We start from the raw sequence: 12,504 nt of genomic DNA, 5'->3' as shown, positions 1-12,504 counted from the left end.
AGGAGTATATTTTACGGGTAATGACTAATGATTAATGCCATAAATATTATTCTTTATACCATGGCAGTAGTTGTTTAATGCCATAAATAATTGGGGAGCTCAGCGTTTGGATTTGGTAATTTTACAAATAATACACATTTGTGGAACTTGATGAATTTTCTCTCATCATCATCATCATCATCATCATCATCACTGATTGATTGTACTATTAGGAACTCGAATGTGGAATTTTGGGGAGTTAATTATTACTTACTACTAACATGGAAGAAGAAAGTGGTGTCAAAGATTCTGATAGATCTTCTTGGTTCATGAGAAAGTTGGAAATTTTGAGAGGTTGCTGCAGTGTGTAATATGCGGCAAAATGCAGATATACTACACCATCCCAAGTAAGTTCGTTCGCTGAGGTCCCTACTTGCTTCAGATGTAAGTAGTAAGTAATGTGGGTGACTAGACCAGCTTGGTTTCTTCGCAAGGGTCTATGATCCTCCCCAGGACAGGATCAAGAAAAATGCAGATACACTACTACTACTAGTGCTCGTATTGTGATTGATGGGATTGGAAATTTTGCAGATGGGATTACACTGCACTACTACTCTACTTTTTTTCTGTCAAGAAGTCAATTAACTCTTACTGACTCAACAAACCTAAACCCCAGAGCATACTCCAAAAGCCGGCAACTCTTGGAGCAGAACAAACCTAAACCCCAGAGCATACTCCAAAAGCCGGCAACTTAAACCCCAGAGCATACTCCAAAAGCCGGCAACTCTTGGAGCAGAACAAACCTAAACCCCAGAGCATACTCCAAAAGCCGGCAACTCTTGGAGCAGCCCCACGAGACTTATCTACCCTACTACTCTACTAGTAGTAGTTTTTTTCTGGGTTTTGATGAAGGGAAGAGGTTCTTCAGTCCGGTTAGCTGTTGGCTGTTGACACCGAGACAGCATTAATAATATATGCGTACGCTACAGTGGGTGCATTATTACTGAAGGGGAGGGTGGGGCCCAGTGAGTGAGGAAGATGGCTTTTTATCCAAATGGTTAGTTTGACACACACGCTCCCCTTTTTGGTGTTGTGTGTTCTGATTCCTGCAATTGTTACACACGCAAGTTGTAGGCAGCAGCGCAAAAAGGCTTGACTAGGGGTTTTCTCATGCGCTTTTCCGGTGTTGAAACTGGGATGATGGAGACCAGAGCCAATCTCTCAATCTGCTAAAGCACCAGCATCCGCCTCACTTTTTGGGGCTCCCTGTGGACAATCATCATCAATTCTTTTTTGTCCTCGATGGTGGACAATCACGATTAACATACAACACTGTGACACGTGGAAAGCAGGCCTAAAATTTTGCTACTTGGATTTTGATAGATATTCTTGAAAATCTGTGAGATAATTTGAACACCTGAAATTATTCTCACAGGGGATGAGGCGCCGGACATTAAAGGTTGACCTTTGGCCACGATTTGACCAAAATAAAATCTAAGGCCCAAATTGCACGTCTATTTTAAGGTCACGTGTGAGACTCATAAAATTTTATTCTATATTTACAAGTTGTTAAAAGTGAGTTATATCCTGTGAAATAAATATTATTTGAAATAATTACTGTAACACTTTTTATGATATAATGTATGTAAGATAAAAAAATAAGATAAAAATTATATTTGTGCTTCAAGCAAATAATTTTTAGCCAAATAATCACTATCCAAACACGCTCATCTCGGCCCTGATCCTTCATAAAAGTAGTCCTCGGTTTAATGCAGCTTGTCATTACGTATAACCTAATTTATTTAATATAAAGCTAATTAGTCATACTCCATTTAATGTATGAATATTTTAGAAAGATAGTGAGTTAGATTTATTATCCTAACAAAATTAACTAACTATTATTAAATTATATGAAAAAAAAAAATTGAACCTATCAAAATGAGATGGAGAGAGTAGTTGTGAATTCACTCCTATATTGTCGTAGCAATATTACCGGATAAGCACCTTTGCCTACTAGATTTGGTAACAGCACAAGTTGGGAAGCAAAGGGCAGCTTGAATTGTGTCTTTGCATAGGCAAATTTCATCCTTTTTTTTTTTCCTCGTAAATTTTTTCCTACACGTAAATTTTTAATCACATTTTCACATCACGTATATCATATTCTAAAAAAGTGCTGCAGTAATTTTTCTTTAGAAACTTTTCAAAAAAAAAACGCAATTTAAACATCACATCCTAAAAATTGTTATAGTAATTTTTCTTTAAAAATTCTCCAAAATGGAGCTCAAACCCTGAATTTAACGGTGAAGAGAGCTTTACGAGCCCTCTTTTCACACGACTCACGACTGGAGCAACGCCGGTGGTTCAATCTATGTACCCTTGTATTATTATAAAATGTTACTATAAGGCTATTATTGCCTGTTTGGTGGCGGTCTCCCTTTCCCCTCTTCCCTTTACTCTTTTTAGCGTGGAAATTGGAAAAGTTAATGATCCTGATTACTTGCTGCCTGCTGTTTGGTAAAATTCTTTCACCATTTTCATTTCCAACCCAAAAATTCATATGGATGCATCCTCATTGGTTATCCCCTTTTATATATATATATATATAAGGATACATATATATATAAGGATAATTCAACTGGCCCTATCGTCATTGGTCCCTATCCTTTTTGTTCACTCCTTACTGACACCTCTGCAGATGCAGTCCCATAAAGAGCAGCCAAATTTGCATAAATTGAATTGTGTGGGACAAATATTATCCCCCACTGTTTTGTATGCTTTGTGAGGGACAAAAATTAGTGCATCACAATTCTGAATCCAGCGATCGATGTCAATCTCATTTCCTCCAAATTATTTCTTGAACCGGCCCAATAGCTAAAAAAAAAAAAAAGAAGGTTGCAGCACATAAAAGATAGATAACTAAAAGATAGATAACTAGAGACGGGTAAGGCAAATTTGGGACCTCACAAAAATTTTGATGACCGCCAACCGCCCCCATACTCGTGCATTTATCCCCACATTTTGTACGGGTAGCCTACCCAGCTGGGTTCAGTCTTCTATTCCACATGACTGTAAAAAATTGCTCTACAGTCTAAGAGTGGTAATTGTTGTTCAAGAGATACAACAAAGAGGCCCCCCACGGGCAGCTCAGCTGGCTTGTGTAGCCTCATTAGGTGAGATAGGTCTGGGGTTCGACCCCAAGGCTGAGTGTCCGGGGTGATACTCTCGGGGATCGGTGGGGCCCGCTCTCCCCGGGCGATGGGAATAGTGGCACAAACGGTATTACCAGTCCGGAGTGACCGATACCCAACGACAAAAAAAAAAAAAAAAAAAAAAAGATACAACAAAGAGATGGTACTCAGTGTGTTTGGATGGAATATTATTTGAATTATTATTAAAAATAATTGCTAGTACTTTCTTTTCTTTTTTTTTTTGGGTAATATGATGTATCTGCGATTTAAAAATTGTTGAAATGCATTTTTATGATAAAAATAAAATGATATTCGTAAAAATTTGAGTATGCAAACACAGAATGAATGATTGCATACTTTGCTCTACAGAGATGGGATAGCAAAGGTACAATACATTTTAAAAAATTTTGTTTGGGGGGGGGGGGGCGGGGTTCTGCGGAATGAGAAGGATGTTAATGGAGCAGTAGTAATAAATAAGTGCATATTGATATGGATGGCTACGTGTAGCGGTTGGTTGGGGGCCTACAGAAGGCATCTCGAATTATTGTCCATCAACAGAATCTTGAGGAGCGGCCCAGTAGTTGGTAATGTTCAGATTGGACGTTTTGGGCTTTACGGTCACAACAAAGGTAGTCCCTCAGTCATTAATAATACTAATAAAAAAAACCATCTTGAAATCGCAATGCACGGTAATTTTATGCCAAGTTTGAACAAGTTTTATGGGCATATTTGGTAAATAAGTTTTTGGTCAAGTTTATCTACTACAAATTTTTTAACAATTATAGTTATAATAATTTCAAAAAATTTCTCAAAAATTTTAAATTATACATTTCAAAATATTTAAAAATTTACACACTTTATAAATTTTTTTTCAGCTTCTACAGTAAGTTACAGTAAAATTTTAGATAAACATAAAAAAAAAATTCATTTGTCAAATGGGATCTATATTAGTTGCCAGGCTCAGTCCTAGTCCTCTCCTCCATCTAAATCAGGGCGTATTTTTTTAAGTGAATGAGAGGATGGAGAGCTAGAAACTTTTTTTTTTTTTGGATAATTGCAGAAACCTCTCCCCTGAGGTTTCTTTCAGTAGCCCTCACCTCCCTTATAATTTACAAAATAGCACTAACCTCCCATAGGAACTAATTGGGGCCTATTGCTATCAAAAGATTGTATGAATTTACCTAGCCACCCCAATTATTTGTGATTATCCGTTGAACGAATTTTACAAAAGAATGAATGTTGCTTGTTAACAAATTGATGAAGCAAATGAGCTAATTAATTACTAATTAAACAAATTGAGTAACTAATTAAACTACCTTATAAAAGAATTGATAATGGAAAAGTATGTTGACTGCTACATTTAGAGCTCCTGCCCATGCCACTACAATTGGCATTTCCCTTTGATTATTGAGGAAGAAGGCAGTTGTTGTTGAGACTGTAGTGCTGGAGCTGTGAATGTTCTTTTTCGGGACCACCATACCATTGGAAATACTTGCATTTTGCACAAAAAAAAAAACTTGTTGGGATTCTTTTTGGTCTCAGAAATCTTCAGTGTTGCTTTTCGATTGTAGGTGCAATATTTGTTCCTTATCGTGAAGGATGTTGGAGAGTTCTATGATTCTCCCCTATGGGTTTTGGGTCCTCTTGACTGTGCTTTTTCTAGAATTATTCAATATGCTCTGAGACTATATTATCAACTTTTATGGAGTATCAATTAGGTTTTGTATCTAGTAGATAAGGTTAATATTATATTAATTAAAAGACCACTGCATTCCGACTTTTGCATTTGACAATTGAGTTTTAAGGATACATTTTGTAAACATCTCTGCCCGCCTTTCGTTTTTACCTTTTTTTTTTTTTTTTTTTAAAATATTCATTTTGGGTGAAGTTGGAATGCAAACAATTTAGTATATACAAACATCCCCCAAAAAGACGTGGAGAAGCTGCTAGGATGCCTGCCAATTATATGTCAAGTCTGGCTCAAGTAAATTTCTTGTCCATACTCGAGAGTATAAAAGTTGACGTAGCAGTTCTTTTTTTTTTTTTTTTTTTCTGACTACGATAACATTCTTATAACCTATTCTATTATACACTGCAGGAAAGAAATACTAAAAAAATTGTGCCATTAGACTAAAAAAATATTCTGACACGTCCTTTGAAATTTTTTACTGCAAATAAAAGACACTCAATCATTTTTAATGGCCGGTGAGCTAAAACTGGGTGGTCATGGCGTTGCAATTCCAAGTGGCAGTGACATTGCATCTTCCATGGAACCTCATGCATGCAAAAGAGGGATCCAAAAGTCAACAAAAGCCATGCTTGTTTTCCTCAAGACTTGGCAGCCCACGATTCTGAGTTCCCACAGCCATAATCCACCCAAACAAGACCAGCCGAAGTTTCAAGTTATTGACGCACAGGCACAACACCTCTCTCTATCCCTCCCTCTCTTTCTGTACGGACGGACCTATCAGAATTCAGTCCGCCGAGTTGGAGCCCAACAGAGCCGTGGAATTACCCTTTTGGGATTTCTCCTTTGTCTCCTACTCTCCTCTCCTCTCCTTTTTTTGGCGTTTGACGTTCCCTTAACAGGATCAGAAACTTTTCTATTTCATTGTTTTCCGATGAAACGTTATGATTATTATTTCTGTGGATGCTAGCGTAATGACGTGGTCATGTTCATCACCACTTGTTCTATGGAATTTCCTGTAGTAGTATTAGAAACGGGGAAGAAAATTTGTACTATCATGGATACCATCCGGTTTGGCTAAGCTGTGCTACTGCTACAAGGGGAGATGAGCTTCAGAATGCCTAATCAAACTTACTGAAGATTTAGAAACAGCAGCAGTATTTGTTATTGCTAAAAAATGAAGTTAATTTGTCATCAATACTTCGGTACCTTCTTCTTCATTTTTCATCTTTTTTTTTTTGGCTAAATTAATACTACTACTACTACTACTTAGGCAGCATTACGTAGTTTTGGCACTTGCTTACAGAAGTGCTAAAAACTATTTCAATCTTTAATTTCTACGAATTAAAATGCTGGAAAACCATGAACCACAAGTCCTGCGGCCAAGACACGACGCGAACTTGCATTTCCCTCCGGGGCCAAGTAATAGGAGTGGCCGTACATACTAAATGTGTCTACCCAAAACCGCAAACCTTATGAATGTCGGTCACATGAATGAATAAATAAAATTGTAAAATGCAATTACAATTTTGAGGTTGAGGTGCCGTCGAAAATCCACTGAAAAAATAGAAACCACAACCGCAGGGACGATCCGATAATATGCAGGCAGGAGCAAGTGCGACGTGGCTGTTGTTATTACATCTACGTAACATATTTATCACCCAAATCATTTCAACTTGTAATGCAGCAATGCCATATCATTACTGCCTTATTTACTATTCAATTCTCCAATAATTGGTGCAGGCCTCTCTCTCTCTCTATACAAATTCTTCAGGTTCAGGGTGTTATGCAGACCCACTCTTTTTAACTTATGATCGATGGATGCAGTACCCCAGTGTTATTAGCTTAGTGGGCATCGATCATCAAACTGCACTTGCCCTTTGTGGGTCTCAATCAAACAATGCTTTCGACCGAATCTCAAGTGCTCTCCAGAAAGGAGACCGGATCTTTTAATTATGCGTACTAGACTCGTATGAATGTACTATCTTCTAGCCTCTTAACCTGTTGAATGCGTTTTTCCGAGTAAGTACTGTTTGATAATGACATGAGCAAGAGACATCCTACGTGGTTCAAATATGCGTGCGGGTTTTAGTACAAAGAATTTCGGCAGCAGATCAAATGGCCTTCTGCTAGCTACCTGTCGCCCTGGCAGCATGGAGTAGTTACTCGCATGCTCATCAAGGGACCATGGAACTCTATATATCCAAGACCATCATCGATGACTAAGAATTTTTTTTTTTTCGGAGGGCGGGGGATGAGTGGGCAGGGGAAGGGGTGGGGGGGGGGGGGGTTTGAGATCTGTGTAAGTCGCCGTCGATGAAACATTAGTAGCTTGCGAATTATCTGCAGTTCATTTTGCTCGCATGCATTTCTTTTAAATGGGAAGAGCATTCATGCGTTATTAAAAAAAAATAATAATAAAATTCGAGCATTCAATCGAAATTTTTTTCTTTGGTTCTTTAATTCTTCAAGCATCAGGCTATATATAAATTCAGTTGCTATGTCTTTGTTTTGTCAAATGTGTGGTTCTCGGATCTACCAAAAAAAAATTTTAAATTAATTTTATTTATATAGGTTTCAACTCCACCAATGCCACAAAACTTGAGAAATTTGGTTTTCGGCTCTCTCTCTTTTTCTCTTTCCTTTCCTACGTAGAAACAAGACATCCATATATAAACATTTGGAGGCGTATTTCCGGTGAAACTATTGAGCATACACATGTGAAAATGTTTGTTCTCATCAAAGTTGTCTCTAAGCTAACACCGTTTTCTCCTTGTTTATCTGGTGGCACTCCCATTAATCGGTGTTGCACTCTTTATCTGCGGGGCACGTTGAAGAAGTTGACGGCTTGATGCTAGCCAACCATATCCCCTGTGGATTGATCAAATTTGTTGTCACCAGTTAAATCATTTTGATTTCGATCAAGACTTAACTACTGAATTGATAGAAGGAAACGCAGATGGACATCCTTAATTGCCCGATATTTATGTAAAAAGAACTGGAGGATTATGTCGTCAATCACAATCTGATTTGAAACTGGCTCCACTCCAGCTATATGCATATATTTCACACGGATACCTCTATTTTACCTTTCATTAGCAATAGAACAGACACAAAAGGCCAGCTTCTACTGTCGTTCACCTCGCACAGATCCCATCAGCTCATGGCCTGTAGTTTAAAGTTCCAGGGAAAGTTTAATCTAGCAAGGGAAAAAAAGAGCAATCCGTATCAGAGTTGTAAACAAGGACTTGAGTTAGTTCAGCTGCTGCTTCTTGATTAGCTTAGTAGTGGCTGGAGTTTTCTTTTCCAACAAAAAGGTAATTTGATAATGTATGTGATTTTTGAGTATACAAGATCAAATAGATCAAGCTCCATTTTTACGTTTGGCATATGATACCATCAGACTTGGATCGCTTTCATCGCCTCTATTGATCAATGATCCAACATTTTTCTTTTGGCGTGATCGATTGATTTGTTATTCGATCTACATTCATGATGAACGATTGATAAAGCATGGGTTATGTAGAACAACTCTATGCTTTGTTCATAAGACAAAACATTGTAAGCACACGTCAGCCTGGCTTCTTATTCCTCATGAAGAGATGAAGAAGATACAATTTAACAGATAGTGTTTGACCCATTAGCGTCGGCTAAAATTCCATTCATACTTTGATTTCTGGCTGTTTATGGTCTTAATTGAACCTAAGAAGTGGGTGAAACCAAAAATTAAATCACTTGTTTCATGCAAATGAAGAGCATGATCAAGTGTTGCAACGAAACGTGCATGCGCCAGAACCACCCATCATTCACAGATTATGGAGATAATTTCACCGACTTCAAGATAAACACCAAGTAATGCTGAATAGTATGGCAAATCAGTAATCATAAATCAGCAAATCTACGCACATGAGTGGGAGATAAACGCTAATATGAACTTACCGTGCCCGAGAATGAAGTAAATTAACAACACTAAAAGTCAGCCCAAGCTTTGTTTTTTTCTTCCTGTTTTTCTGAACCCGCCAATTTCTTGCATCGATTTAGGCTTCAGAAACCGGTTTGACAATTTTGTAGTCTCTATATATAACGGCAAACTAACCGCACACTTCTATTTTACCATACATTTAGCTCTGAGGGACACCACAAGATGAAGGTCAGTTCCACTTAATTTTGTTGCGTTGAACTTAAATAGCCACAGTTACCTAATTCATCTGAAACTTGCCTGTTATCTGCGGTATTTTCATGGCAGTTACTAGGTTGGATGCATCGTAAGTTCCGGCAGAATAGCAATGAGCCCTTCAAAGATTTTTCCATCGGTAAGTGATCATGAATTTCAAAGTCTATGGTTTAGTTCTGCTTGATTGGTGAGTCGGAGTCTCAAATTTATGGAACAACACGTAATCTTGAATCTATATACTCATTTGTGAATCAGGAACTTCGTTTTGTTGAAACATAAATAACTTCTTCAGTTTTTGTTAAGTTACTTAATTTATAATGGCAATTAGCAAAGAACAAACCAGCAGGTGATTTGATTGGTGATCCTCAATTAACAAAGATCTTGAATAACTCAAACATTGTCGAGCTTGAACTGTTAATGAGTGCACGAAATGAATGATGATGGCTAACAAGACAATCACAATTGTGCAATTCCTGGTAAATCAAGCAACGTATTGCACCTGATTAGCCTGCTAGCGTCCTAGTTACTCTACATATTTCTCCTGTCAGGGAATTCTTGTGCTTGTCTTACAGGGCAGCCGTCACTGGATGACGTACAATACCCTTCAAAGCCAAACTATTGCACTAAACCATTAATCAGAGGACAAAGGGACAACCAACTTCGAAAATCATCTGCCAGTACTGATGCTGCTAGGACTGATGGTGATGATATTGGAGAAGAGACATCGGCTGCACTTTCTGAGTTCTTCCATGGCTTCCTTGCAATTGGTACCCTGGGGACAGACCCAGTCACTGCTGACCCTTCAACACCAACATTTTCCATCTCTGTGGAGAACATAATGGAGAAAGAAACTGAAGTGACCGAAAATGAGTTGAAGCTGATCAATGATGAATTGGAGAAGGTGCTGGGAGCCGATGAAATTTGTAATCTCTCATCAGGAAGAAACAGCCATGTTAGCACCGGGAGGAACAGCCACGTGAGCACTGGAAGGAACAGTCATGTCAGTGCAGGAAGGAGCAGTCATTGTAGCGCAATTACACTTGGGGGCAAGCCTACGGAAAGCACAGATGCCAATGGGAATGGGACAATTGTCTGTCCACTGCAAAGCTATCTTCTTGGATCAGCAATTGGATTCCCAGAAACAACGACAACAACAACAACAACAACAACAAGTACTACTACTGCAAAGAAAGAAAGTAGGGTGTCGCTTGGAGAGCTCTTCCTGAAAACAAAACAAGCAGAGGATATCTCTGGAGCAAAACCTGAAAGGGCAGCTGAAAAGAAACCGGACAAGGAATCCGATAAGTTTGCAGTTCTTCTTGTCAAGAAGATGCTAAAAAGAAAAATACTCCATCCTAATCGGAACTGCATTGCGGCTTCTGGAGGAACAACTGATTCTGCTTCAGCTGAAACCAAACTGCACAAGGTGGGTCTTTTGTCTCACGAAAATAAATCATAGAGCCCTGATCATCCTGCACTTTCATCTCTTGGCTCTTAATCAAATTAAATCCTTACCATAAAGTGGAGCAAAACCAAAAGAATTGAGCCTTTCACATGATTTCTGAATCGCTCAAGTTCAAACTGACATGTCAGACTTCGATTTGTGTCGGAACAGGAAAGGAGTAGATTGCTAGTTAAAATGGTGTATTGTACATCTAAGTTAAGCCTTAAGAAAGAAAGGCTGAACCAATATAAGAGTGAACTTTTGTTTGCAAATGTTTATTTCCATAAATTCTAACAAAATGTAGCATCCTAATGCTGAAATATGTGCAGATCCTCCATCTTTTCCACAGGAAAGTCCACCCTGAAAGCTCAGCAGCTGCCAAGAAGTCTAAGAAGCCGCCAAGCCAGGTTGGGGAAAGAAGTGGCGGGAGCTACAAGAGGCCATATATCATTGGAGGCCCAGAGGATACGGATGAAGACATCATAATAACCCCATACCAGCCCCTCTCAAAGGAACGCCTAAGACGCTTCAAGAGCCAATCAAACCCACCCCAACTCTCACTCAATGGTGGCAATCCTCTTGGCACTGGCGAACACTGGATTAAAACAGATTCAGACTGTAAGTAGTACGTAGGATATTCATACAAATCCTGATGGGCTTAGCCAGATCTCCTTGGATGCACAAATTATTTTTTTTGGAAAAAACTATTCTTGTTTAATTAGTTGCTTTCCAAGAATTGAGTTACCATTAGCAGAGAAATAGTATAACTGTACTAGGAGCCCCTAGAGAAAAAAAACTCAGTATTATATCCGTGTTTTACTTATGTAGTATACATTCTCCATATAATACCCTTAAAGAATACTCTGGAAAAAAAAAACTATACTTTTTTTCACACACTAAATTGACTTTTCCGGTTATATATTTGACTAATAAGCACTTCGATTTGTGACAAAACTCTTAAAATTTCTGGTTAAGATAAACACTAAACTTATGAGTTATGCACAAAATAACAAAGACTTTTAATTTATGCCTATTTTTTGTCATATACACACGTAAGATGGCAAGAACGTGATATGATTATAATGAATCTAATGTCTCATACGCGAAGGTTTTGTTTTTGTTACCTTTGTAGACCTGGTGCTGGAGCTCTGAAACAGAAGCAGGCAGCAATTTCAAAGTGTGGTGGCTCGCATTAAACCTACAGGATGCCAAAATGGTTGTGTGTGTGTGTGTGTTTAAAAGCACTCTCTCAACTAAGTAGCAAGTACTTTGATTGTTATTTTTCTTGATCCGCGATTGTGACCTTGGCTTTGTAATTACCCATACCTGTAGAGTGGGTTATTTTGCCTGATAAGTTTGAGATAATGGTTAAAATAAAATGAGCAAACCCCATCTCATGCGTATATATATATATATATATATATATATATATATATATATATATGTTGCCACGAATATATTGTCTGAATTATTTGAATGGATTACTCTTAGCCAACGAACAACGGCTCCGTTTGGATTAGCTGTTTTTGGGTTTGTTTTTCAAAAACACCACTGTAACATTTTGAATCTAAAAAACAAGTCCGTTTGGATTAGTTGTTTTTGGGGTTATTTTTCAAAAACTATATAAAAAACTTTTACTATAGATTTTTTTGGATTATTTTAAGAGGTATTTTTGAAACATATTTTTGAGTATTTTTAGAATATTATAATTTTTATATAAATATACATTTATGCATTATAATACATTTATATTTACAAATGTATAAATGTATATTATTATAAATGTATAAATTATAAATGAATATTATATAAATGTATAAATTATAAATTAATATTTTTATATAAATATACATTTATGCATTTATAATACATTTATAGATATTTATAAATAAATATATTTATATATTCATATAGAAATATATAGATGTATTATATTATATATAATACATAATATAAATATATTTATAAATGTATAAGTGTATATTATTATAAATGTATAAATTATAAATGGATATTATAAATATATTATAAA

The 12,504-nt window shown here is 37.2% G+C and overlaps 1 protein-coding gene across 2 annotated transcripts; it reads left to right on the top strand.

The window, feature by feature from the left end:
- Positions 1-8,959: 8,959 nt before the first annotated feature.
- On the top strand, positions 8,960-11,686 carry LOC113717765 (protein LAZY 1-like). 2 transcript variants are annotated; one of them, XM_027242568.2, is made up of 5 exons: positions 8,960-9,004; positions 9,101-9,167; positions 9,577-10,454; positions 10,802-11,090; positions 11,605-11,686. In XM_027242568.2, the coding sequence occupies exons 1-5, from the start codon at positions 8,999-9,001 to the stop codon at positions 11,622-11,624; spliced, it is 1,260 nt and encodes a 419-aa protein (XP_027098369.1). In that variant the 5' UTR covers positions 8,960-8,998; the 3' UTR covers positions 11,625-11,686. The 2 variants fall into 2 exon arrangements, with proteins under 2 accessions (XP_027098369.1, XP_027098370.1); XM_027242569.2 differs by having other exon boundaries at positions 8,968-9,004; positions 9,601-10,454.
- The last annotated feature ends 818 nt before the right edge of the window (positions 11,687-12,504 follow it).

The sequence above is a fragment of the Coffea arabica genome, chromosome 11e (assembly GCF_036785885.1).
Source record: "Coffea arabica cultivar ET-39 chromosome 11e, Coffea Arabica ET-39 HiFi, whole genome shotgun sequence".
NCBI classification, from domain to species: Eukaryota; Viridiplantae; Streptophyta; class Magnoliopsida; order Gentianales; family Rubiaceae; genus Coffea; species Coffea arabica.
The sequence above is the reverse complement of the archived record's forward strand: the minus strand, read 5'-3'. Positions and strand labels throughout refer to the sequence as shown.

Excerpts from the sequence above, each read along its gene's own strand:
- LOC113717765 (XM_027242568.2), top strand. Across the intron at positions 10,455-10,801 it reads CTGAAACCAAACTGCACAAG|ATCCTCCATCTTTTCCACAG; the intron begins GTGGGTCTTTTG and ends AAATATGTGCAG. Across the intron at positions 11,091-11,604 it reads GATTAAAACAGATTCAGACT|ACCTGGTGCTGGAGCTCTGA; the intron begins GTAAGTAGTACG and ends TTACCTTTGTAG.